Source organism: Chrysemys picta, chromosome 2, assembly GCF_011386835.1.
Source record: "Chrysemys picta bellii isolate R12L10 chromosome 2, ASM1138683v2, whole genome shotgun sequence".
Taxonomy (NCBI): domain Eukaryota; kingdom Metazoa; phylum Chordata; order Testudines; family Emydidae; genus Chrysemys; species Chrysemys picta.
In genome coordinates, this window is record NC_088792.1 from 150,868,109 (window position 1) to 150,891,601 (window position 23,493).

General features: G+C 48.5%; 1 protein-coding gene across 1 annotated transcript; it reads left to right on the forward strand.

Annotated features, from left to right (window-relative positions):
• Positions 1–4,152: 4,152 nt before the first annotated feature.
• On the forward strand, positions 4,153–22,775 carry ACTG2 (actin gamma 2, smooth muscle). The gene is made up of 9 exons (XM_005314107.4): positions 4,153–4,309; positions 9,710–9,869; positions 15,065–15,193; positions 16,675–16,785; positions 17,576–17,660; positions 18,608–18,769; positions 19,420–19,611; positions 20,534–20,715; positions 22,526–22,775. Exons 2-9 carry the CDS (start codon positions 9,744–9,746, stop codon positions 22,667–22,669), a joined length of 1,131 nt encoding a protein of 376 aa, XP_005314164.1. The 5' UTR covers positions 4,153–4,309; positions 9,710–9,743; the 3' UTR covers positions 22,670–22,775.
• The last annotated feature ends 718 nt before the right edge of the window (positions 22,776–23,493 follow it).

The window sequence follows — 23,493 nt, forward strand, 5'->3', positions numbered from 1 at the left end:
GGTATCGGCAAAGTGAACTCTATTTAAGGGAGGTTGATACTGTCATCTGAAGAATCCAGCATTGGCCGTTGTCTGAAGGTGGACATCAGATACCATGGACTAGCAGTCTGTTCGGAAGTGAAGATGGCTGTAGAAGGGTGGGGTGGACAAACACTCGGTGGAAGCTCCTGATATTTACCTAACCACCACTGGAGCTTCATGCAGTGTAGCTGTGGCCATGTGAGTCCCAAGATATTAGCGAGACAAGGTGGGGGAGGTAATCTCTTTTCTTGGACCAGCTTCTGTGGGTGAGCGCTCCACCCTGCATTGTGCAGTGATGCTCAGAGCACCTTTTCCAGCTCTGAAGAAGAGCTCTGGATGGCTCGAAAGTGTGTCTCTCACCCACAGAAGTTGATCCAATAAAATATATTCCCTCCCCCACTGGAGCTGTATGTCTGTCTGGTGGGGAGCTACACATCAGAATGCCCTTGAAGTATAGCTCCATGCTCACCCCAACAGTTTAAAGCATCCAGCAGTTGCAGGATTCAAGGAGGCTTGGTTCAGGGAGTTGAAAAATCAGAAGACTGCAAGGTGACCCTGCCTTTTGCCCAAGCCATGGCAGGAAGTCCTCTGAGGTCTTTAGAACTACTCTGTTCTTCTACTGAATGGGCCACACATGCTAGGCAATGGTCAGATCAGAGGTGGTGCCTCGGGCCGTAGTATTTTTTTATTCAGAGAAGCAGCCCGTGGGACAACAGACATTCCAGTGCAGCAGAAGTTGCAGCAAGGGGGTTGAAATAGCAAATTTCCTTGCCTGGCCACTACAATAAATCCACTTCCAAGAACTCTTGAGTTAGTGTTTAAGAGCATGGGACCTTCATCGTTGTGACTCTGCTGCCTCTCGTGTCTATTTGGAGCTCTTGCTATGGACCTCAGATCTTCTCTCCTCTAAGAGCACTGGCTCCTACCACTGTGAGCTAAAGGAGACTCTCCACTTAGCTTTTAGCAGTATGGGGCCAGGGACACACAACTGAGCCATTCTGAATCAGTCCAGCAGCAGACAATGGTATGTATTAGCCAGTTCACTGCAATCCACTATTACAAAGAGACAGAGGTGAGATCCCTTCATATTATAAACGACTCTCATTTGTTTTGGAGTCCCGTGTAAGTGTTGCCCAGCTGTGGCTCAGAGTAGGCAGTGTCGCCCACAGGCTATATGAGAGCACTTTATAATCCTAGAAAGGGACATACTCGTGTGTGCTTTATAAATAAATAGAAGCAGAGCACATTGTTCAGCATACCAGTTAATGGGCTGTTGTCATCTGAGTGATGGGGAAGCTGAATTTTCCAGCCAGGGAGACTCTGATATTGATGTACATTTGTGTGTCTGCCCTGGAGACCCATCACTGGAATCTGGTTTCAGTAAATTAAATCTGTTACTAATACTGATTAATAATCCCAATTCACTATCAGCACCCATGTTTGTCTATTTCATCCACTGGCTGTGTCCTGCCGTAACCCTAGGTTGCAAGACCTCTCCAAGCAGGGACTGTCTTTTTACTACATTTGTACAGCATCGAGCACAATGGACCCTGATCCTCAGCTGGGTGCTATTGTGATACAGATAGGCATGGAGGGAAATCCCACTCTTTATTATCTAAGTGATTTAGGAGCACATGTCAATAGACCAACAAGCTTCCAAAGGGCTCAGCCAAGGTATTACAGGTGGGACTGGTACCACCTCCTGCCCTTAAGGTTGTGCAACATTTCCCATGATCAGACCCTGTTATTAGCTGGTTATAACGTTACCAGACTTTAATCATTTGGGCTGAAATTCTCCAGGCTGGGGAGTCTGCCTCTGGCTGCATTTTCTTTTGGAAAATTTCAGCCAAAGCACTTCAGCCATTTCCAAGGGTGAGATTAGAGAAAAATACATCGTTCTGTAATATGACTGATTGGTTCCCATCCTGAGTGCTGCATGAGGCACAGGTGGGGTCAGGGCCAGCGCTTCCATTTAGGCGACCTACGTGGTCGCTTAGGGCACCAGGATTTGGGGGGCAGCATTTTGCTGCCCTTGGCGGCAATTCAGCGGCGGGGGTCCTTCCACGCTCCGGGTCTTCGGCGACAATTCTGTGGCTGGTCCTTCACTCGCTCCGGGACCCGCCGCCGAAGTGCCCCGAAGACCGGGAGCAAGGAAGGACCCCCACCACAGAATTTCCGACTATGACTGGGAGCGCGGAAGGACCCCCGCCTAGGGCGCCAAAAACCCTGGTGCTGCTCCTGGGTGGAGTGGAAAAACCAGTGTGTGATCATTTAATTGAAGATTGTGTCGTAATGCATGTGTAACACCCACAGAGCCCGGTTGTCAGCAGGTGAGATCGAACCTGGGGACTCCTGGAGCTTAGTGCATGAGCCTCTACTGCATGAGCTAAAAGCCAACTGGCTCTTAGCGAAGGCTGTAGAGCAGACTCATTCATCTTTCTCTCTAAGTGGTCTGGGTGCCACTAGATGGGACAGAACACCACCCCCAGGAGGTGTGTGGGTTACACATATAGAGAACTGGGCTGAATCAAGATTACGCAGGGAACCTTAATTCTGGCATTTCCTAGCTTTTTTGAGTGCTTGACTTTACAGCTTTAATGTTCTTTTACCATAGTTTTGATGGGTCTAATATAGATAACGATCATGCTGAAAAGGAGGAGCTTTGGGGAGGAACCAGCTCCACGCCCCGAACATTACGCTACACTTTGTTTTAAAGGTGAAGTTACATTTAACGCCACCTTGCAAAGGGTTGGATTTTTCCAGCCTCTTGGATGCAGAATTGCCATTAAAGTCCATGGGACCCCCATATACTGGACTTGGGTCTGAAATCTGATGCCTGTTCATTGCACATGCATGTTCAACCCCCCCCTGTAATTGCACGTTCTCTTGTTCTTTGTCTAGATGCTCTACTCTTGTGTACGTGTGGATTAGGCAAGTACACAAGTAGGCCCAGGGAACTTGCGAGTGCTGAGCGTGGCGCGAGCAAGAGTTCGTAGGATCAGTCCTGTTTGACTGGCAGGGGGAGTGTTTTGTTCTTTAACATCCTGCTAAATCTCAGGCCAGATCCCAGGTGGTGCATGTCTGCCAAGCCCCATGACTTCACTGGAGTTATGCTGCTGGCTTACACCAATTGAGCACCTGTCCCACTACAACCACCATACTGGACATGCTTCTGCTGACGTCACGGGGTTTTTTACTGCCAATGTCAACGGCAGCGGGATTGGGGCCATTGGGTGGGATTGGCAGGTCTGTCGGCGGGATGGCGGACCACGATCTGCTCTCATGTGCAGCTGGTGTAAACCTGGAGGCACTCCAGTGACTTTAGTGCAGTAACTCTAGGATGGGTGGGCTGCGATAGCAGAATGCTGGAATTAAGTTGACAGCTCTAATAGAAGGGAGAATAATGTGATAATGGTGCTGACATGCTGGTATGTAATTCAGACTCTGAGCCACATTCAGCTCTTTTCTACCAGTGTAAATCCAGAGGCGTGATTCTGAAGTCCGTGGAGGTGCTCTGGATTTGCACCACATAGGTGGGCCAAATTCTGTTCACTTACACCCTGATAAAGACTCAATCTGCAATAGGCTCAGGGCCGGCAGAACCTCGGTGACATCAATGGAGCTTTATGCACGTACTGCGATCTTATTCCAGCATTAGGCCCTAAATCACTGTCCACCTTTGTAAATCTGGAGTGACTCCGGATTCACATTGGTTTTTAACTGCCGGCTCACACCCCTAGTTTAAATAACCAAATAAATAGCCAGACCTGTCCAAGAGCTGCAGACATCACCAAATTCCAATCATTGCTTTCAATGAAATACTTCCACTTCTCCAGCATTCCTCCTTTACTCTGAATTTTGAAGAGAGAGTGAGTCCCACAGGCCAGACAGCCGAGGCCCCAATGCCATTCTTGGTATCTTTCTCTCTCCAGGAATTGTAGGTGACTCCACTTCCTTTTTGAATGTAGCTTATAAGGACTTGTGTGGAACTTGTTTATCAAAGTGTAGCATAAAAGGAACAGATTCACTAAGGGGGTGTTGCCTCCCAAATACTCTTGCATACATTTTTCTTATAATAATTAACTGTGCTTGGTTCTACCATGAGTCCGAGGTCAGTATAATGAAATAAAACACCTTATATGGCCATATGGCTAACACACCATCAGTTAGCCTTTTTAGGGGCTCTGTTTAAGGAGGATCCGCCTCTGAGGTTTCATAGTCTGGCTGGTATTTATACCAAAGGCACATCAGAACGCAGTCCCAGAGGAAAGGAACTCTTGTGTACTTGGTGAGTACTGCAAAAGATCTATTCTCTCTTTGCTATCACAAGCCTTGCTAAGGTTCAGAAGGTCCATCTAGGGGCGAGATGGGAATCCTACAAGAATAACGTTGTTTTAATCGTGTTGCTGTTAAGTCACAGGCTCCAACTGCACCTGCAAACTACTCCCAGCATGTGCCGTTTGGGGGGACTAGTGAGGAGGCTGTATCAGCAAAAGGGGAAGCAGCTGCATGGTCTCTTTCTTTGATCCTTTTAAATATGGCATCATGTAGAGAGAGAAACTCTGGGACGCAGCATAATCTTAGTGTCTGTAGCTTTCAAGCAGAAAAGACTTTGACTGTTGCCATTTTCCTAGAATGCCTGGAGAAGCCAGGCTGCATCTACGTTTTGGGCTGCTGTGATTTGAACGCTCATGTTGTGACAGCTCTGGTTTTGCAATAGGAAAGCTAACACAGCAGCAAAGTGGGCTGCTGTTAGGGCGCATTGTTTACAGCGTGTGTGCATGGCGCTTACAAACAGATGAAAAGACAGGCTGCAGAGCCCTGTCCTGCAAGGTGCTGAGCCCCCTGGATGACACAGGCTTGTGTGACACAGGTGTGGGCCGGAGGGCAACACACACAAATCAGAACTTGGTGGGTGGGGAAGAGCGGGGCACTCTCAGTTGTGGGGAAGAAGGGTTATTAATCTTATACATAGAACAGATCATTTGAGTTGATCAGTTTCGCCTGTTTCTTATTGGCCACTTGTTCTTAACATTGCTCTATTGTCTTCAGTGGGAACTGAAATTGACATGGCTCAGCGGTAAATGCTGACAGCTTTGTCTCCCCCGCCTCTGGGCTGCATCTTACTGTAGGCGCTGCTCCACGTTGTCTCCAGACAGGAAGTGAAATGTTGGGAGTGGCCTTCTGCAAACCAGGAGTTGGGAAAACTATTTCCATTTTTGGGAAAGCCTGTGATGGAGCCTGTTTGTGTTTCCTCGAGCCCCAGTGTGGTTTAGCTCAGGCTCTGATTCATGCTGATAAAGAATTATGGACATCAGGGACCGTTGCAAACTGGATAAAAGGAAAACTGCCTGTGTTTTTCAGAGAGCTGATACCTGCCTTCATGCCTCTGCGGTCTCTTATAACAGGGAATTGGTCTTGAAGGGGAATAGCAATATTCTCCGGGGAGAAACCGTAGTTGATAGGGCTGTTCAAAGTGGAGAAGTTAACCTCAGGAATGTAGGCTAGAGGCTGGTGCTGGTTTCCACGGAAGCTATTAGGCTTACTCTAGACTGGCACCAGTGTAAATGAAATCCGCATCTAGTCCTCTGTCTTTCAGTGTTCTGGAGGAATAGATCAGTGTTACTGCTGCAGTTAAGGGGGGGGGCATGTTTACCCCACTGATGCTGCCAGGAAGCTGAGGTATTCCTCTCCCTTCTTCCCTCGCAACAGAATTGCCAATACTTTTATTTCTGCTTTGATCCCAAGGGGCTTTTCTAGAGAGATGTAAGGTTAAACGAAAGACAAAGGGTCAGATTCTGCCCTGATTTACAGCCATTTGAAGTCGGATTGGACCAGATTCTGATCTCAATTCCATCAGCATAAATCTAGCATCATTCCTATTGAAGGGGTGGAACTGAAGAGAATCTGACTGACTACAGAAATATTTCACACATGTAGTGTGATTCCAGACCTCACAACATGCATGAATGTCTACAGAGACATATCATACACTACCAGATGCACTGGAGTGTATACATTGCATTGACTGGACACGGGGGGCCTAATTCTGATTACACTTACGCTAGCATGACTCAGGAGTAACTCATCTGTGACTGGCACAGGTAGATCAGAATCTGGGCTCGCATGCATTATTTTTGACCAATCATGTTAACTTCCTCATGCTTCTCTTTTTACAGTGGATTTTCCATTGGATGCTGGGGTGTAAAATATTATGCTTATTTCATGGGCAGGTCTTTTCCATCAGGGGTCACACTCAAAGCAAACTCTCACTGACTTTAGTGGGAGAGTTGCATGAGTAAGGACTGTAAGATTGATTATTATTTCTAGTCCTGTAGCATCCACCTGGCATTGGCCACACTTGGAGAAAGATGCAGCCCCTGCCTTGGGGAGCCTATTAGCTTTGCCACCCTTGGCTATGAATAAGGCCTCATGGACAGAGCACTGGTTTGGGACTCAGGATTGCCTCTGTTTCCCCATCTGTGAAATGATTCTTTGTAAATTGCTTTGGGATGGAGGGATGAAAAACGCTACATAAGACGGAGCACAGCATTATTATTGCTATTAACTTTTCTTTTAAAACCAAGCAGGCCCCCAAATTAGATACCCACGATGCATTAATTTAGTGTATCTAGATGATGGATTAGCTTTCTGCTTTAGGGAAGGATGAGCCATTTGGAATCGGTAGGTTTGACAGTAAAAGAGCTAGGACTCTGGCTGGAATTCAGACTGGTTTGATTCATAGATTCTAAGGCCAGGAGGAACCATTCCTTCATCTAGGCTGGCAGGCCAGAGGACTTCATACAGTTTGTAGAAAATCCTCTCCAAATGCTTAAACAGGAGGGATAATTAGCCTGCCACTGGGCCTGAGTAATTCCTTGAACGACTGTTTTCCAGCAGTGGAAGAATGGTCGTGGGTGGGCAAATCCTCAGCTGATGTAAATGGACATTGCTCCATTGGCGCTGCGGATCTGGCCCAGAGATCTTAAAAAGGCCTGAGGGAAGCAGTGAAATGTACATTAGCACGATTCCCCCAGGCTGTCCAGAAATGCTGCTAGGCTGCAAGTCATCTCCTTCCCCCATCTCTTCCGTTGTGGGCTACTCTGCAATGCTACCAGCTGGTCAGGAATCCCCTTCTGTAGGATCCCTTTGTGATGTGAGCTATGCGGTAGGCCTGGCATCCATCACAGGTAACTGCACTGAAGTGAGTGCCATGAGAGAAGACTCAAGCCCTGTATTTCTAATGTGCAGCTGCTTCCTGCTAACAGGTTCTTGACCATAACAGCAGTACATTTAAACCAGGCATCTCCAATCTCCCCCCTTTGGCTGCCCATCAAGGGGTCAGCATTATCAAGTCCAGGGCAAATGAGGAAACTAACTCATTAAAAGACAATGAGCTGTTGTATGGCTGGCTTTGTTATTTATATACAAGGGGCCGGATTCTGCTGTGTAATTTCAGAGCAACTCCTCTGACTTAAACTGAGTTATCTGGTTCATAGCACGAGCCCAGAGTCTCCCTGCACTTTGTGGCTGGAGACTTTTCTCCTCCAGGTGTACAACACTGCACATCTGGCGAGGTGTCAGTTGTACAAACTAATGCGCATGCAATGCAGTTTAAAACAAAATACAAATCACTGGACCACACACTGAGTGATGGACAGACAGGGCCGTGGGCCCATCTCTGGTTACATTGATGCCAATAGTGATGTTATTATGTCTGTGTTTAACATTTACCAATGGGCTGTAGTAAAAAGCCAATTGGGCTTGGAGACTTTTTATATTTCTGCCTGGTCTTGTATCAAAAGAAGCTCCTCCGAAGCTGGGCGGATGTTTAAAACCTATATCCAGCTCCACAGTGGATTATCCCCCTCTGAACCCTTGATTTATTTTTTCCTATTGCCAGCTAAGTACATGATGTTAAAACTCCCCCTTTAGCAGGTTCATTTCTAACATCTCTCTGATTCCCAGTCTTCTTGTGGGCCTTGTCTGTCAGACCAAGGACGTTCTCTCATCCAAGCTTCCAACCGTGAGAGCCGGGACCCCCTTGACATTCCATTCACTACATAGCTGCCGTCAGCTGCAGAGTTTGCACCTCCTCATTGAGCTGGGTCCATCTATTATGTCATGGACCACACCTCTTGAAGAGCCTCAACCTATGCTCACATAAGTCAGTGGCAAAACTCCCATTGACTTCTGTAGTGCAGGCCCGATCAGCGTAGGGAGATGCTCAAAAGGAACTTCCTTAAAGGGAATGGGCTGAATCTTACTCTCCCTCCACTGCAACCCCATTGAAGTCCCTGGGATTCAATGGGACTTGCTGCTGCAGCTGAAAGAAGAATTGAGGCTAGTCTCCAAAGAGGATCCGTTGGAGCACCTTTAACAACATGCGCACAGTGCCCCAGTTTACCGTATCTCCTCCACAGCTAGTTTCTGTGATTCGCTCCCGGTCTCTGCAGGAAGGACCAGGACGGCAAATCAAACCTAGGTCTCTTGACTTGGCTTCCAAAGCAGCCCCTAAAAGGTGACTTTTGGGGGTGCCTGTTTAGTGCAGGCCTGTGACACCTGTGCTCTGGGCAAGGCCCAGGCATCCTCTCTGCTTCCAAGTGCAACCCAAGGCATTGGCTGCAAGGTTTCGGAGCTGGCTACTTTAGAGGAGGCCTCTCTCCCCATGCTTCACCTCAGCAGCTGAGTCTAACTGAGGTGCTTCTCCTAACAGCTCTTAGGCATGAGCTGCTGAGAGCTGGAGGCAGGGTGACCGCAATGGAAGGCGGTAGAATGCTCCCCCTCTGGTTGGTCATCAGAGCCAGAGTGGAAATAAGGTTAAGAACATTACACGTGAGAGTAATTGATCACTGGGCATGGTGAAGTCTCCATCAGCTGGATTCTTTAAGTCAAGACTGGGTCTCTTTCTAGGAGATCGGCTCTAGGTCAAACCGGAGTTATGGACTAGATGAAGGACTCCCTGGGTGAGGCTTTCTGACCTGTGTTCTGCAGGAAGCCAGGCTAGGTGGTCGTAATGGTCCCTTCTGGCTTGAAAATGCAGTTTTTTGGGTGTGGCATAAGGCTCATTTCATTTGGCTGAGCCTTTGCCAGGGGGTTCTAACCACTGGTGTAGCCTTTTCGTGACTGAATTTTCTGATTGATGAAAAATAATTTGTTTTATACGCCAAGGGGGCCCTGAAGTGACCGACACAGATAAAGCTGAGTGAATATAGACCCAGTGATCTGAATCTCTTATCTCCATCTCACCTGCCTCTGTATGTGACCAAATATATAGTCCGTAGGGTCTTTGCATTCAGTAGGCCAGACCCATAACGGAGGAAAATTGCTGTAACTTCATTGACCTCAGTAGAGCTACATGGATTCGCACCAGCTGAGGCTCCGTCTTCTTGCTTCTTATGTAGCTTTTATGAACTTGCTTTCTCAGTTGAACTCCTTGAAAATGTGGGGTTGGATTCTGCTCTCCCCTGTAGCATAGAATCATAGAATATCAGGGTTGGAAGGGACCTCAGGAGGTCATCTAGCCCAATCCCCTGCTCAAAGCAGGACCAATCCCCAACTAAATCACTCTGTTGACTCCTCTGCAGTCAGATGGGTGTAGCTGAGCGTGGCATTCAGCCAATCCTTGAATAGCCATTCAGAGCTGCATGTAATTTTTAACATTCCCCTTCATCTCTGCCTCTTACAGGTGCCTCTGAATTCCAGCATCTCTCAGCTCCGCCATGTGTGAAGAGGAGACCACCGCCTTGGTCTGTGACAATGGCTCCGGGCTGTGCAAGGCTGGCTTTGCTGGCGATGACGCCCCACGCGCTGTCTTCCCATCCATAGTGGGTCGCCCTCGTCACCAGGTTTGTGCAGTACCTCAATGTCAGTCAACTCCCCCCTTCCCCCGGTAAGAAAATGCTGTAGGCCTGAGCCAAGAGGCATGAGGAAGTCCCATTTGAATCCAGGGGAATGCTGCATGGAAAACACTTGCACAATCTGGGCTGGGGTGGACTGAACTCTTTCATGTTCATTGCATGTTGGGCTTGGACAACACCAGCCTGGTTGGTGACCCAGCCAGTCCATCCTAATCAGGCCCTAAAATCTGATTAATTGTTGGTCCACTTTTATATTACAGTTCCATGTGTCAAGGGTTAACACAGGATTAATAAGTGTTTTGATAAGTGGGTGATGAATTTGTTATAGAGTCCAAGAGGTTAGTGGGTTGCTTATAGTTATCTAAAACATGTTCTGCTGATGTGCTGATAACCATCGCTAGCTCATGCCTAGAATGTGGTTGTAACATCTATGGGCAGGGACTGTCTTTTGGTTCTGTGTTTGTACAGCAATTCGCACCATGGGGGTGGGTTCATGACTAAGACTCCTATGGTAATACGACTAACAAAGGACAGGCCTGGGAGTCAGGACCCCGGGGTTCCAAGCACTGTGGCAGACTTCGGGCAAGAGGCTGAAGCCAACATTTTTCATAAGCGATCTCTGATTTTTGTGTGCCCCAGTTCTTGAGTGCTGAATTTGACACGTCCCGGGGGCGAGCCAAAGAGGTGCTGGGCACCCGCCACTTCCATTGGCTTCGGCTGCAGTGGTGGATGGTCAGCAGTTTGGGAAAAATTGGGCTTAAAGGGCTTTGAGTTGGGCCTCCAAAATGAGTGGGATGCTTCTGAGAATGTCCGTAACTGCTCCGTGCCTCAATTTACCCCTCCCGCCTCCTAAGGAGCATTGTGAGGCTTAATTAATGTTAAACCCAAATATATACAGCTAGTCCAGCCCCTCTCGCTGAGACAGGATGAAGTCAACCTAGACTATCCCTGGCAGGTGTTTGTCCAACCTGTTCTTAAAAACCTCTAGTAACGGGGATTCCACAACCTCCCTAGAGAACCTGTTCCAGGGCTTAACTAAGATAGAAATGTCACCTGTCAAGTATGCTTCTAGATGCTTCAAAAGGGTTGGATATTCCAGGGGATGCAGTTGAGGAACAGGGAAGGGACCTGGGGTGCGGCTAGGGCTGTCAGAAGCTTAGGCCAACCATGGTGGGACCAGGAAAAAGAAGTGGTTCTCTGGAAGTGAATTGTTTTGTAAGCAATGCTGCGATTGGGGGATTTGATGGTGTTAGATTTAAATGCCAGCTCCACACTGACTCTGTTCCTTTCAAAGGTTGAATCTCGGATAGTGTCTGGCATGGATTACCAAGGCGGGGCCCGATAACAGTACACTGGTTGTCTGATCCCACTGGGGTTGATAGTAATTCAGCGTCCAGACCCAGAATGTAAAAGGGGGAGGAGCGCTGGGGTTGCTGCGAGAGCTGATTTGGGGGAAGAGAGCACAGTCCTTGGGGAGGAAGATTAAGGACTGTGAGCCTTTGGCCCGTGTGTTCATGAAAGCAAGGAGGATCCAGAAGGAAAGGTCTGCCCAGTGGAAGCCCTTTAAGGAATCTTATTGTTGTAAATTACTTTCTATGTGATACAACTAACTCTCAAGATGTGCACATCAGCCTCTTCCAATTGAACACAGGTCACATAGCCTTTCCCATCCTCAATCCTTCCTTCGTGATCTCCCCCTGCTGCTCTTGTTTTGGCTTAGATCATAAAATCTTTAAGGCAGGGAGTCAGCCTGTTCTTGTTTGTTAATAAAGTACTGTGCACCTGTCTGGCACCATAGAAGTATGGCCCCATTCTACAGCTACAGAACCTGCTGCGGAATTCACCCCATGCTCAGATGAGACTCCTGGGCTGTGTCCTGCTAGCCTGTCTTTCTCGGCATTATTGGCGTACTTGGGTAAAGTCCGGGGCAAGATGATAACAGGAGAGTCTGGACAGACACTGGGTATATGATCTCCTCCTGTCTGGAGCCAGAAGCCGACTTGAGACTGCCGTTGTCAGAGTGCTCCAGGATCTGTTTCTCATGATACACAGGATGTTCAATCTTTCTGAAGCATTCAATATAGCTGATCGCTGGATTTTGCTTTACCACCTTCAGGGCAGGCTTTAGTCCTAGCTGATAAAACCATCCTGGTGGTAGTGAAACTGGGTGAATCCTCAATGGCCTGAAACTAAGATCATGGACTAGGTTCTGATCTGAAAGCCACTCCAGGTCTCTGCTGATGCCAGTGGAGTTACTGTGAATTTAAAGATGGGGGGATGGGTATGAGGGGGGAATGTTCTGATTTTTCTTTTTAATGGGAGGGCAGTTTTCTAGGATAAGCACGGTACGGTCTCCAGGCAGAGTCACATCCTAGGGGCTGGGTTGGCCCTGGTAACCCAGTCGGTGGTGGTGGTAGCCTCAGTGTGTCTTTGTAACATTGCTTGCCGCGTTCGGCATTCTATCTATGACACTGGCCAGCCTGCAGCTAACGCAGAAAGCTGCAGCCCAAGCGCTGGGCAGAATGCCAGCTGCTGTCAGCCTGCTGCTCCTGCTGGCTGGCTTGGCACATAGATTGAGTCAGGGTTTTACAGCTCTGAGATGGGAGTATCTGTAGAGCTGCTGGTGCCCTGTGTTGCATCTTGCCCTGGGATCTGAGGGAAGAGGGCTTTTACACCCAACGTTTGCAGAGCCAAGGCAGCTGCCTCTGATTGTTTAATCTACTTATTGTTACTTAGGCCTGGTCTACACTAACCCCCCAATTTGAACTAAGGTACACAACTTCAGCTATGTGAATAATGTAGCTGAAGTCGACGTACCTTAGTTCGAACTTACCGCGGTCCAGACGCGGCAGGCAGGCTCCCCCGTCGACTCCGCGTACTCCTCGCACCGAGCAGGATTACCGGAGTCGACGGCGAGCACTTCTGGGTTCGATTTATCGCGTCTTGTCTGGACGCGATAAATTGAACCCAGAAGTTCGATTGCCTGCCGCCGAACCAGCGCGTAAGTATAGACAAGCCCTTAGCTCCCACTGGCCTCAAAATGCTGGACAGGCATTTAACTAACCACCCCTCACACCTGCTTCCCCGGGGCATTATCTTTATTATCTCCACTTTACAGATGGGAGCAAAGAAGAGGAGACAAATTGCACACTAACCCTGGCTCTGACACAGGTTTGAACCCAAGCCCCTCTTCCATCCACACACGTGATCCTGGGCCCAGGGGGCCCACACTGAGATTGGTCACTCAGGGCAAACTGCAAAGAATGGAGCAGACAATCCCCCAAACTGGTGGTTATTCTAATAATTAGATTCACCAAGCCAGCAACCAAACAGCTCCTACAATGCCTGACTAGTTACCTAGAAGCCAAAAATACAGTTCCCTTAAAACAATCCAGTCTTGGGCTCCCACCCAGACAGCTAAGTCAAATATGATGAGCATTACTGAAAATCTTGTTCATTATATAAAAAGTTCTACCAATCCCAAAGGACCGGACACATTACCCCCCAGGTCAATAAATATTTCAGATCTTACCCAAATACACGCTTATAGCCAATTCTTATTAACTAAACTAAAATTTATTTAAAAAGAAAAGAGAGAGTATAGGTAAAAAGATCATGATACATACAGGCTTGAATAAAATTCTTAGGTCAGTTTCATAGTAGAGATGGTGAACTTTGGAGTTACAAAGAGTTCTTTCAGAATTAGTTCCATAGGTTATAGTCCAATGTCCAGCTCCAGTCTGGATCACCCTGATATTGGACACCTTAGTCTTGTGACTGGCTCGGGTCAGCAGAGGACTCTGCTACGGGGGGTTAGAGCCTGAGTCCCACTATGACTTGGGTCCAACCCTGTCACTTTGCAGTGTGGACGCAGCTCAAGCCGCAGACCCGAGGCCTGGCACAGTACGGACGCTTCAGCACAGCTGTGAGACCCAGGGCCAACAATTGTAAACCCAGGTTTATAATGCAGTGTGGACACTCAAGCGCAGGCTTTGAAACACTGAGTCCGCAAGCCCGGGTCTGCAGAGCTGAGTTTACAATGTAGGTCACTCAATGACCTAGAGTGACTAGACAGCAAGTGTGAAAAATAGGGACAGTGAGTGAGGGGTAATAGGAACCTATATAAGAAAAAGCCCCAAAAATTGGGACTGTCCCTATAAAATTGTGACATCTGATCACCCTATTACAATGCAGTGTAGACAGATCCATACAGATTAAATGACAATGCCAAGGCTCCATAGCCAGTGGTAAACCCTGACTCTGTTCTTATAGAAGACAGACAGCAAAACTCCAATTGACCCCCATTGGGAGCAGGCTTGACTCCAGTGTCAGTGCTGGAGTTGGGACTCAGGAGTTCCTGGTGCCCGGCCCCATGTTCAATCCGCTGGACCTTGCTGCTGCTGTATCATTCTGCCAACGCCATGGAAGGTTTTTAATGTTGTTTCATTCCCATGTGTAAAAGCATCAGGGTTGCTGCAAAAGAGGGGTGTTCTAAGGGCCAAATGTATCATAGAATCATAGAATATCAGGGTTGGAAGGGACCTCAGGAGGTATCTAGTCCAACCCCCTGCTCAAAGCCGGACCAATCCCCAACTAAATCATCCCTGATGTAAATCCATGGTAGGTAACAGATGAATTTGGCCATAAAAACGATTATTGATTGGGTCTCATTCTCCGCTGGGCTGTGCTGGTGTGAATCTGGAGTAACTCCAAAGCAGCTCTATGGATTCCGGACTAACCGGCGATCAGGATCTGGCCTTAAACCATTTCTAAGGACCTGATTCTGATACTGTTGCTACTCCATGGAGGGACGCCTGCCTACACTGTGAATTTGCCCCAGTTTCACCCACTGGTACAGCAACATCAGTGTAGACAGGCTGCGCTGCAATTTGGACTGGCACAGCTCACCTAAGTTTCAAGCAGGAATAAACTCCACAGGTGCAAATAGTGGTTGAATAATGCCTTCATCTGGGAATAGTCTCATAGAGCCCATTAGTTTGGCCCTAAGGTCGGACTGAATGAAAACTGAGCAAGAACCTCAGGGTTTGCCCAATATTTCTGCTGCCGACAATGGTACAATAAATAGGCGTATGGATCAGTGTGTGTATCTGAGCTACCGGACAGTTTTCTTCTGTCCCATGGAGGCGAGCTTGGCAGTTAACATCTCCCTTGTTGTTTTCCAGGGTGTGATGGTGGGGATGGGCCAGAAAGACAGCTACGTAGGGGACGAGGCTCAAAGCAAAAGAGGAATCCTTACTCTCAAGTACCCCATCGAACATGGCATCATCACCAACTGGGACGACATGGAGAAGGTAGGGCGGGGAGCTCTTTTTCTCCTTTGGACTCAATCGGCCAAAAAAACCACCAAACTTTCTCCACTGTTATTTTTCAAATGGTTTTGATCATTTGCCTTTAAGAATCCCACTCTTCTGCGGAGTCAAATAGAAAAACCAGTGAGCCAGTCAAGGGTTATTTTAATTTTCCTTTCCTAATTTCAAAACGTACTCGCGTCACTCGCTGGAGATGGTGTTGCAAGTCCCCCGTCTGCGCCTGATCTCGGAGGATGAGTTTAACATCCCCCGCGAGAGAGGCTGGCTCTTTGGCTCAAGCAGTAGCAGCTCGCACTATTCGATCTGGCGGTCCCCAGCGTGTCAGCCAATGACTGTGGCGGTGACACTTGCATGAATTTTTTATTGTTGGGTCCAACACCGAAGTCCTTCCATTGTACATCAGCTGTGGCCAATGCAAGACTGTTTTCTACAGCATTTACATAACAGCCTCCTCTGTGGGTCATCAGCAAGGGTTGAATCCTTTACCCTTTATCTCCAAACCACAGGCCTCTACTGCTTGAGCTAAAGGAATGACTCCATCAATTGCTGCCAGTAATAGGCTGTTATCCGCCATGGGGGCCAGCCATTAGAGGGGGACATGGCACACTTCATGGGTGTATTACACAGATGCTATAATGATGGCAGCTACAGAAACCTCTCTGATTTTCAGGGCTTTATCCAATCTGCTGCCCCATTCATTGGGGAGATGACTTCACAGACTCGGGAAGTGTTTCCTGACATATAGCCAGTATTCCCCTTTGCTTAATGTTCTCTTATCTCTCCTAGGTGTTCCCCCCTGAACCATCCTAATCAATCCCCCTCATTCCATGTGGCTTACACACCTGTTGGATGGTCATGCCCCCCCCCCCCACTGTAGACCCCAGCTTGTATTTTAGCCCAGCTGTACCAATTCATTTCCATTTTATTACAAATCAAACCCTCAGTTTTAATTTTAGACCTGGGTGGGTGGATGGAGGTAGGACTGGGTCCCAAAATCTGAGCCCTGTTGACTCTTTGCTTCACTCCTGAGCTGCAGTCTCGTGTCTGCATTCTAGCTGCAGTTTAATTCTGGGCTGAAAGGATTAATGTGGATGAGTCTGGATTTTCCAGCTCAGGCCCATTTCTAGACCGAAGTCTGGTCCATGCAGTGGCTTTACCCAGCTTCCAGTCACCAGCATAGCTACACTGCTGCCTATCCCTGGTGTGGACAGGGCAAAGCCACCACATGCACCAGTTGCATTTACATCTGCTTTAAACCGGGGTAAGCTGCGCCAGTGCAAGTTTCAGTTTAGCCACTGTACACGAGCAGTTTGCCCCGGTGCAGCTGCACTGATGGCTGAAACTGGTGCGAATCCCCAGTGCAGACAGACCCATATCCATTCCCTCCATGGAGCCAGTTAGAAGAACTGATCCTTCAGCACGGAGTCTGAGCTACCATTGTCGTTTTGTCTCCTCCGGCCTAGATCTGGCACCACTCTTTCTACAATGAATTACGAGTGGCTCCAGAAGAACACCCCACCCTTCTCACAGAAGCGCCCCTGAACCCCAAGGCGAACCGTGAGAAGATGACCCAGGTAAAACATCAACTTCCTGGAATGTTCCCTCCACTAGTCTCATGGTAGGCACTATCCCATCTGGGGGAAAATCCAACCAGACTGTATACTGGTGGAGGGGGGGAAGGACTCTTGCTCTTCTGGAGTCCCTGAAAAATCTTTAGTGTGTTGGGATCTGAGAAGCTAGATCCGTAGTTGAAGAGCTTTGCTTTAGCTGCCTGATGTCCAGCCTTTGCTGATATCATTGGTGGAGAAAAATGGTCCACAACTGGTTAGATGGCAAACACCAACTCGATCCCTTCTCGGAAGTTATGTGGAGAAATACAGCTGAGCTGTGGGAGGTGCTGGTCCATCTGTAGAATGGGATGCCCTTAGATCTTACTCTTAGCTATGGGTGAGGTCCCCTAGCCACACCATGCGGAGAATATCCATAACTAGCACACTTGTGGAAGCAGATCCGGAACCCAGAGGTTCTGCTGTTGCAGTGGATGATGTAATTCTCTATTTACCCAGCCAAGCCCCACCCCAGATGGCGGTTGAAGAGTTTGGATACCGAAAACTCAACCTGCATTCACTGGGCTATTGGGTGAATTGTGGGACCCAACCGCCCCAGGTGTTTCTGTGATGACAGCAGCACGTCTTGCATTTCAGCACCCTCCTATCTCTAGATTGGTGTGTGTACGCACGCACGCATTGGACGGCACGCAGAGTCAGCAATGCACTTCGGGCTGCACTGCATGTAAATGTGCTGCGTGCATTCCACATCCGGCGATGCACTGACCTTGAACATTTGAATTGGAATTCTTTTCAGATCATGTTTGAAACCTTTAACGTCCCCGCCATGTACGTTGCAATCCAAGCTGTGTTGTCCCTCTATGCGTCTGGCCGTACTACTGGTGAGTAGTTCTCTTCCCTCCTCTTCCACTGATGACGCGTATGTGCTGTCGGCTTGATTTTGCAGACGTGCCGGGCACCCACAATTCTCACTGAATTCAGTGGGAGCTGCATTTTCTCAGGACCGTTTAAATCCACTACTGGGTAGACACCCAAACTATTGGTCCGCCTAAATCCTGATCTTTTGGGGAGCAACTCTGAGACGGAGCAGGGATGCTGGCAGCTGCGTCCCCTATAATAGATCTCCTGATGGCACAGAGTAAGCTTTCTTATAGTAGGCCAGGGGGGCTTGGTGCAGCATATATTGCTGCTCCTCCACGCAATATCACAGCATGACCTAAGCTGCTGCTGGCTAGAACTTGTTAGTGATGTCAGAGTCTGTGTTAGCCAGCTGGGAGGGCAAAGGCAGGCAAACCCTTCCATTTGATCACATCCCCTTGGTGTACAGGCTGGCACGCTTGCCAGGGATATCTATCCATGCATCACGCAGTTATTCTAACTTCCTGCTACCATCCCCCTCTTTTACATACCGGAGCAGAGGATTTAGCCCTGCTTGGGGCACAAGTATTTTCAATCAAATGCCCCTCTTTGCCAATCTAAGGTATTTAGATAGGTTGAGATCTGAGGGCCTCACACACTTTAACATATTTATCCTCAGATGCCCCTGTGAGGCAGGGCAGTGCTGTTATCCCCATTGTACAGACAGGGAATTGAGGCACAGAATGATTTGTTCAAGGTCACACAGGAAGGCTGGGGTGGAACAGGGATTTGAACCTGCGTTCAACCACTGGACCCTATTTCCTCTCTGAAAAGCTTGGCTTGTTGTGAGGAGTGAATTATGATGTTAATAACAGGCACGCATTTCTCTTTGCTCGCTGCACGTAAGAGAGATGCAGGGCCAGCAGATCCACGGACCATCTTTTAACTCCGCTCTTTCCATTGTCTCCAGGTATCGTTCTGGACTCCGGGGATGGTGTCACTCACAACGTCCCTATCTATGAAGGATACGCTCTGCCCCACGCGATCATGCGTCTTGACCTGGCTGGTCGCGATCTTACGGACTACCTCATGAAGATCCTCACGGAGAGAGGCTACTCTTTCGTCACCACTGGTACGAAGGGGAGCGTTTGGTCTGGTCTCTGTGGGTTCGGCACAGTGATCGGAGAGAAGGTGCCCTCGGTATCTAGAGGGAGTGGGGAAGATTCTGATCGCATTATAGCCACCTCTGTTGTCTGATCACCTCCGTTGTCTCATGAGACAACAGGGGTGGCATTTAATGAGACACTAGCGGGTGACATGAGACTTGTGAGTCGGGGGGCAAAAGGAGGTCATAGATGTGGGACAATATTTAATGACGACACAGTTCTCTGCTGGAAGAGGTTACATCTCATGACATCAGGCCAGACTAAATTTAAAAGTTTAAGACCAGAAGGGATCATCTAGTCTGACCTTCTGTATATCACAGACCATTCAGTTGTCTCCAGTTATCCCTGTATTGAGCCCAATAACTTGTGTTTGGCTAAAGCATCTTCCAGAAAGGCAACTAGACTTGATTTGCAGACCCCAAGAGACGGAGAATCCACCACTTCCCTGGGTAGCTTGTTCCCCTGGTTAATCAACTTTCACTGTTAAATGAAAATGGGCCCCGTAGTTCTGACAGCTCTGATCCACCACTGCTTGGTGCTCCCCACCCTTGCCCCAGTGGAATGGAGACCGTGTCCCAGCTGCGTAGCTAACAGCGCTTGCTCCTGTCTTCCACAGCCGAACGAGAAATCGTGCGTGACATCAAGGAGAAGCTGTGCTACGTGGCCCTGGACTTCGAAAATGAGATGGCCACAGCTGCCTCTTCCTCCTCCCTAGAGAAGAGCTACGAGCTGCCTGACGGTCAGGTCATCACCATTGGCAACGAGCGTTTCCGTTGCCCAGAAACCCTCTTCCAACCGTCCTTCATTGGTGAGGGTCCATTCCATCCCACTCATTCCATTCATTTAAAGATTCTGCAACTTTCAGATCTGGATCCAGAGTGTGAGGCTGTTTGGATCTGAGGGGTTGGGTAGAGCCCATTTCTAAATATATTCACTGATACGGCGGGAGAGGGGCAAAGGGCGGGTAGGTTGGTTGGGTTATTTATTTTTTCCATCCGTTTAAATACTGGGACAGATGGGATGGGAATATACTAGTAACATCTTCCCCCACCCTTCTACAGTCCATATTTTCCACTGTGGGACTCTCTCTTGTAAAAGCTTGAGGCAAATTTAAGAGGGTGCAATTCCTCAGGTGATTGTGGTTTGTTTTCTCTTCTAATTGCCATGAATCGGAGAAAAGGAGGAGGGCCAGACTCTGCTCCTTATGTGGCTTCAAGGCAAATGTCAATGAAAGTGTCACTGGTGTACATGAGAGCAGAGCTTGGCCTTTGGGTTTAATTAGAACCTCTCAGCCTGGAGATAGAAGATGCAGCCATTGCTACACAATAGAGAGTGCATAGATATTATTTGTATTGCTGTGGTGCCTAGGTGCTGTACAAATGCAAAACCAAAAAACAGTCCCTAAAGAGTTCACAATCTAAGTACAGAGGCTGGATTTGCTGCTTGACCCTAGGCCGGTCTGTCACTTATATAAATCACTGATCACTGTAGTAACTATTCATAGGCCTGTGTAAAGCAACCACCCCACTAGCTAGGTGCACACGAAGATTCAGGTTATAAGGGAAGAAGGTTATGTATGCATTGATGTCCTGATTCACCTCCCATTGCAATCAATGGAGCAAATCCCACAGACTCCAGAGGGAGACGGGTCAGGCTTTGAAGGAAGAAAGGTGCTGGTGAGCAGTCTCTGTCTACGTAACACAACACTGATCATGTGCTGCTTCCCCCAGGCATGGAGTCTGCTGGAATTCATGAGACCACCTACAACTCCATCATGAAGTGCGACATCGACATCCGTAAGGACCTGTACGCCAACAACGTCCTTTCCGGGGGCACCACCATGTACCCTGGGATCGCGGACAGGATGCAAAAGGAAATCACAGCCTTGGCTCCAAGCACAATGAAGATTAAAGTACGTCTTAGTTATTGGCTGCTAGGCAGCGGGTTGGGCGTCTCTCTCTCTACACCAGCGGTTCTCAGGACCCCAAAGTGGGTTGCGACTCCATTAGAGAGCTGGCGTTAGACTTGCTGGGCCCCACCGCCTGGCGTAAAAGCCGAAGCTGGAGGGTTTCAGGCCTGGATGGTGTGGCTCAGGTTACAGGCTCTCTGCTTTGGCTTTGTCCCCCACCCGCCCTGCCAGAGGCGGCGGGGCTTGGGCAGGCTCAGGCTTCGGTCCCCCCTTCTGGGGTCGCGTAGTAATGTTTGTTGTCAGAAGTGGGTTCGGGTGCAATGAAGTTTGAGATCCCCTGCCCTACACGCACCACCTACAACTTGATCATGCAGAGTTACTTCAGAAAAAGTTGGGCAGTAAAACTTTTCCCATTGAGACTAAATCAAAATATCCATGTAGATCCTTTGTTTTCCCACATTTTGAAGGTTGTCCGGATGACCAGCATTTCACATCCATAGTTTGATCCCCTTTGTTCCATTAACTCACACAACTGAGCATGACCCTCTGCTACCTAGGCAGAAGTCACCTTTTATTAACAAAGTAGGACCGTTCTGTGACTCTTTCTCATACAAACTTTCCACTGTATTCAGTATTGCAGAGCCATGCAGTGCATAGCTTGGCCCAAAAGTTTCTAACTCCAGAAAGCTGCTTGTTAATACTACAGGGGAAGATTTAATATGAAGCAAATAAGGGACTTATTATTATTTGTGAATTGTCTCACCAGAGCCTCTAGAAGCCCTAGTCATGTGGCCCAATCTTGGTTATTGGGTTTGGTGTGTGGTAGCCTGTAACATACAGAGGGTCTGACTAGATGATCATAGAATATTAGGGTTGGAAGGGATCTCAAGAGGTCATCTAGTCCCAACCCCCTGCTCAAAGCAGGACTAATCCCCAGACAGATTTTTACCCCAGATTCCTAAATGGTCCCCCTCAAGGATTGAACTCATAAGCCTGGGTTTAGCAGGCCAATGCTCAAACCACTGAGCTATCCTTCCCCCCCAGACAGACAGGTGGTCCTGTTCGGCCTTAAACTCTCTGGACCAGGAACCATTTTGCTTGGGGCTGTATAAACACAGACAAAAAGACAGTCCCTGTCCCAAAGAGCCTGTGGTCCTAAAGCCATTAGGAACTGTAAACAAATTTCTCCTGTAGCTTATATGGAGAAGTAATTACCTACCACTGAGTCCAAGTCTGCACAGGCAGTAACAGAAACTGGTTTGCTTTTTATGGGTCCAATCCTGTGAGGTGGGGCATGCCCTTAGGGCCTGATCCAAAGTCAGGTGGAGTCGGTGAAAAAACTCCCATTGATTTCAATGACCTTTGCATCAGGCCCTCCCCTTGCATTCAGCCCAATGAGAATGGAGGGCGCTCAGCACTTTGCAGGGTCAAACCTGTCTGTCTAAGGCCATGTCCACACTACAACTCCAGTTGTCGCTGTGCTGCTGCAGTGTAGATGCTTCCTACACGCCGGAACGGGTTTTTCTGTCACTGCAGTTAATCCATCTCTCCGAGAGGCTGTGGGTAGGTCGATGGAAGAGTTCTTCCAGCACCCTAGCCAAGTCTACACTGGGGGTTAGTTCAACCTAACTATGGGGCTCAGGGTGTGAAATTTTTCACAGCCCTGAGCGACGTAGCTAAGCCAATCTAATTTTTAAGCGTAGACCAGCTCTTAGTCTGTATGTCTAGGTGTCCGTACCATAACTGTGGCTTCTGGAAGTGCGCAGCCTTGTTTCACCTTGTAACTGGATCCTGTCTGCAATTGTTTTGACAGATTATCGCCCCCCCTGAACGTAAATACTCCGTCTGGATCGGAGGCTCCATCCTGGCCTCTCTCTCCACCTTCCAGCAGATGTGGATCAGCAAACCGGAATATGATGAGGCTGGCCCTTCCATTGTCCACAGGAAGTGCTTCTAAGGACAGAGCTCCCGTTCTTCAGGACCTCGGGTGCTTCCCGGTTCCTTCTCTCCCTTTGCAATTATTTCTAACCATTTAAAAAGCATTAAAACTTTTTTTTCACGCCTTCCCTGCATGTGGTGCTTTGTTCCCTGCCTTCCCGGCAGGCTGTGGGGCTGCACTTCAATGGGTGATCTTCTTTGTAGGATGGGGGTGGGGGCGGGGGGTTTAAAGCTGCGATCAGAGAATAAGAATGGGTGAACAGCTGCAGGATCTAGCATCCTTGGTGCAGGCCAGAGCCCCAGTTCAGCTGCGCACAATTGCCTTGTAGCATTGTTTGTTTGTCTACCCCTTTGAAGAATTACCTGTTTATCATGACAATACTCCTTTCAAAATTGGCCCATGTCTCCCATTCAGCCTCTTGCTGATGAGGGTGTAATTTCCATATCAAAGTTTGCATGGGTGGCGGTGGGGGCGGGGATTCATAAGGGTCCTTCTAGGGCAGTGTTCCTCAACTAGGGGGGTAGGCCCACCTAGGAAGGAGGACAGAGACCAATTTGGGAGGTCATGGGCCAAAGGAAGTGGGAGGAGGGAAAACTGAATGAGTGATGGTACCCCTAACTTTCCCTCCCTCAGCACACTTACTGCTGCAGCAGCAAGTAAAACAAACTTCCTTGGGAGGATGTAGAAGAGCTACCAGGGAAGGGGATGGCAGGAAGGTGCGGGGGGGGGGGGGGGGGGGTTGACACCAGGAAAAGTGGATGGGACTGGGAGGGTGGGGAGAGGGACCAAGGGAAGGGGAACAAGAAAGAAATGAGAATAAAAGGGAATTTAAAATATATTAG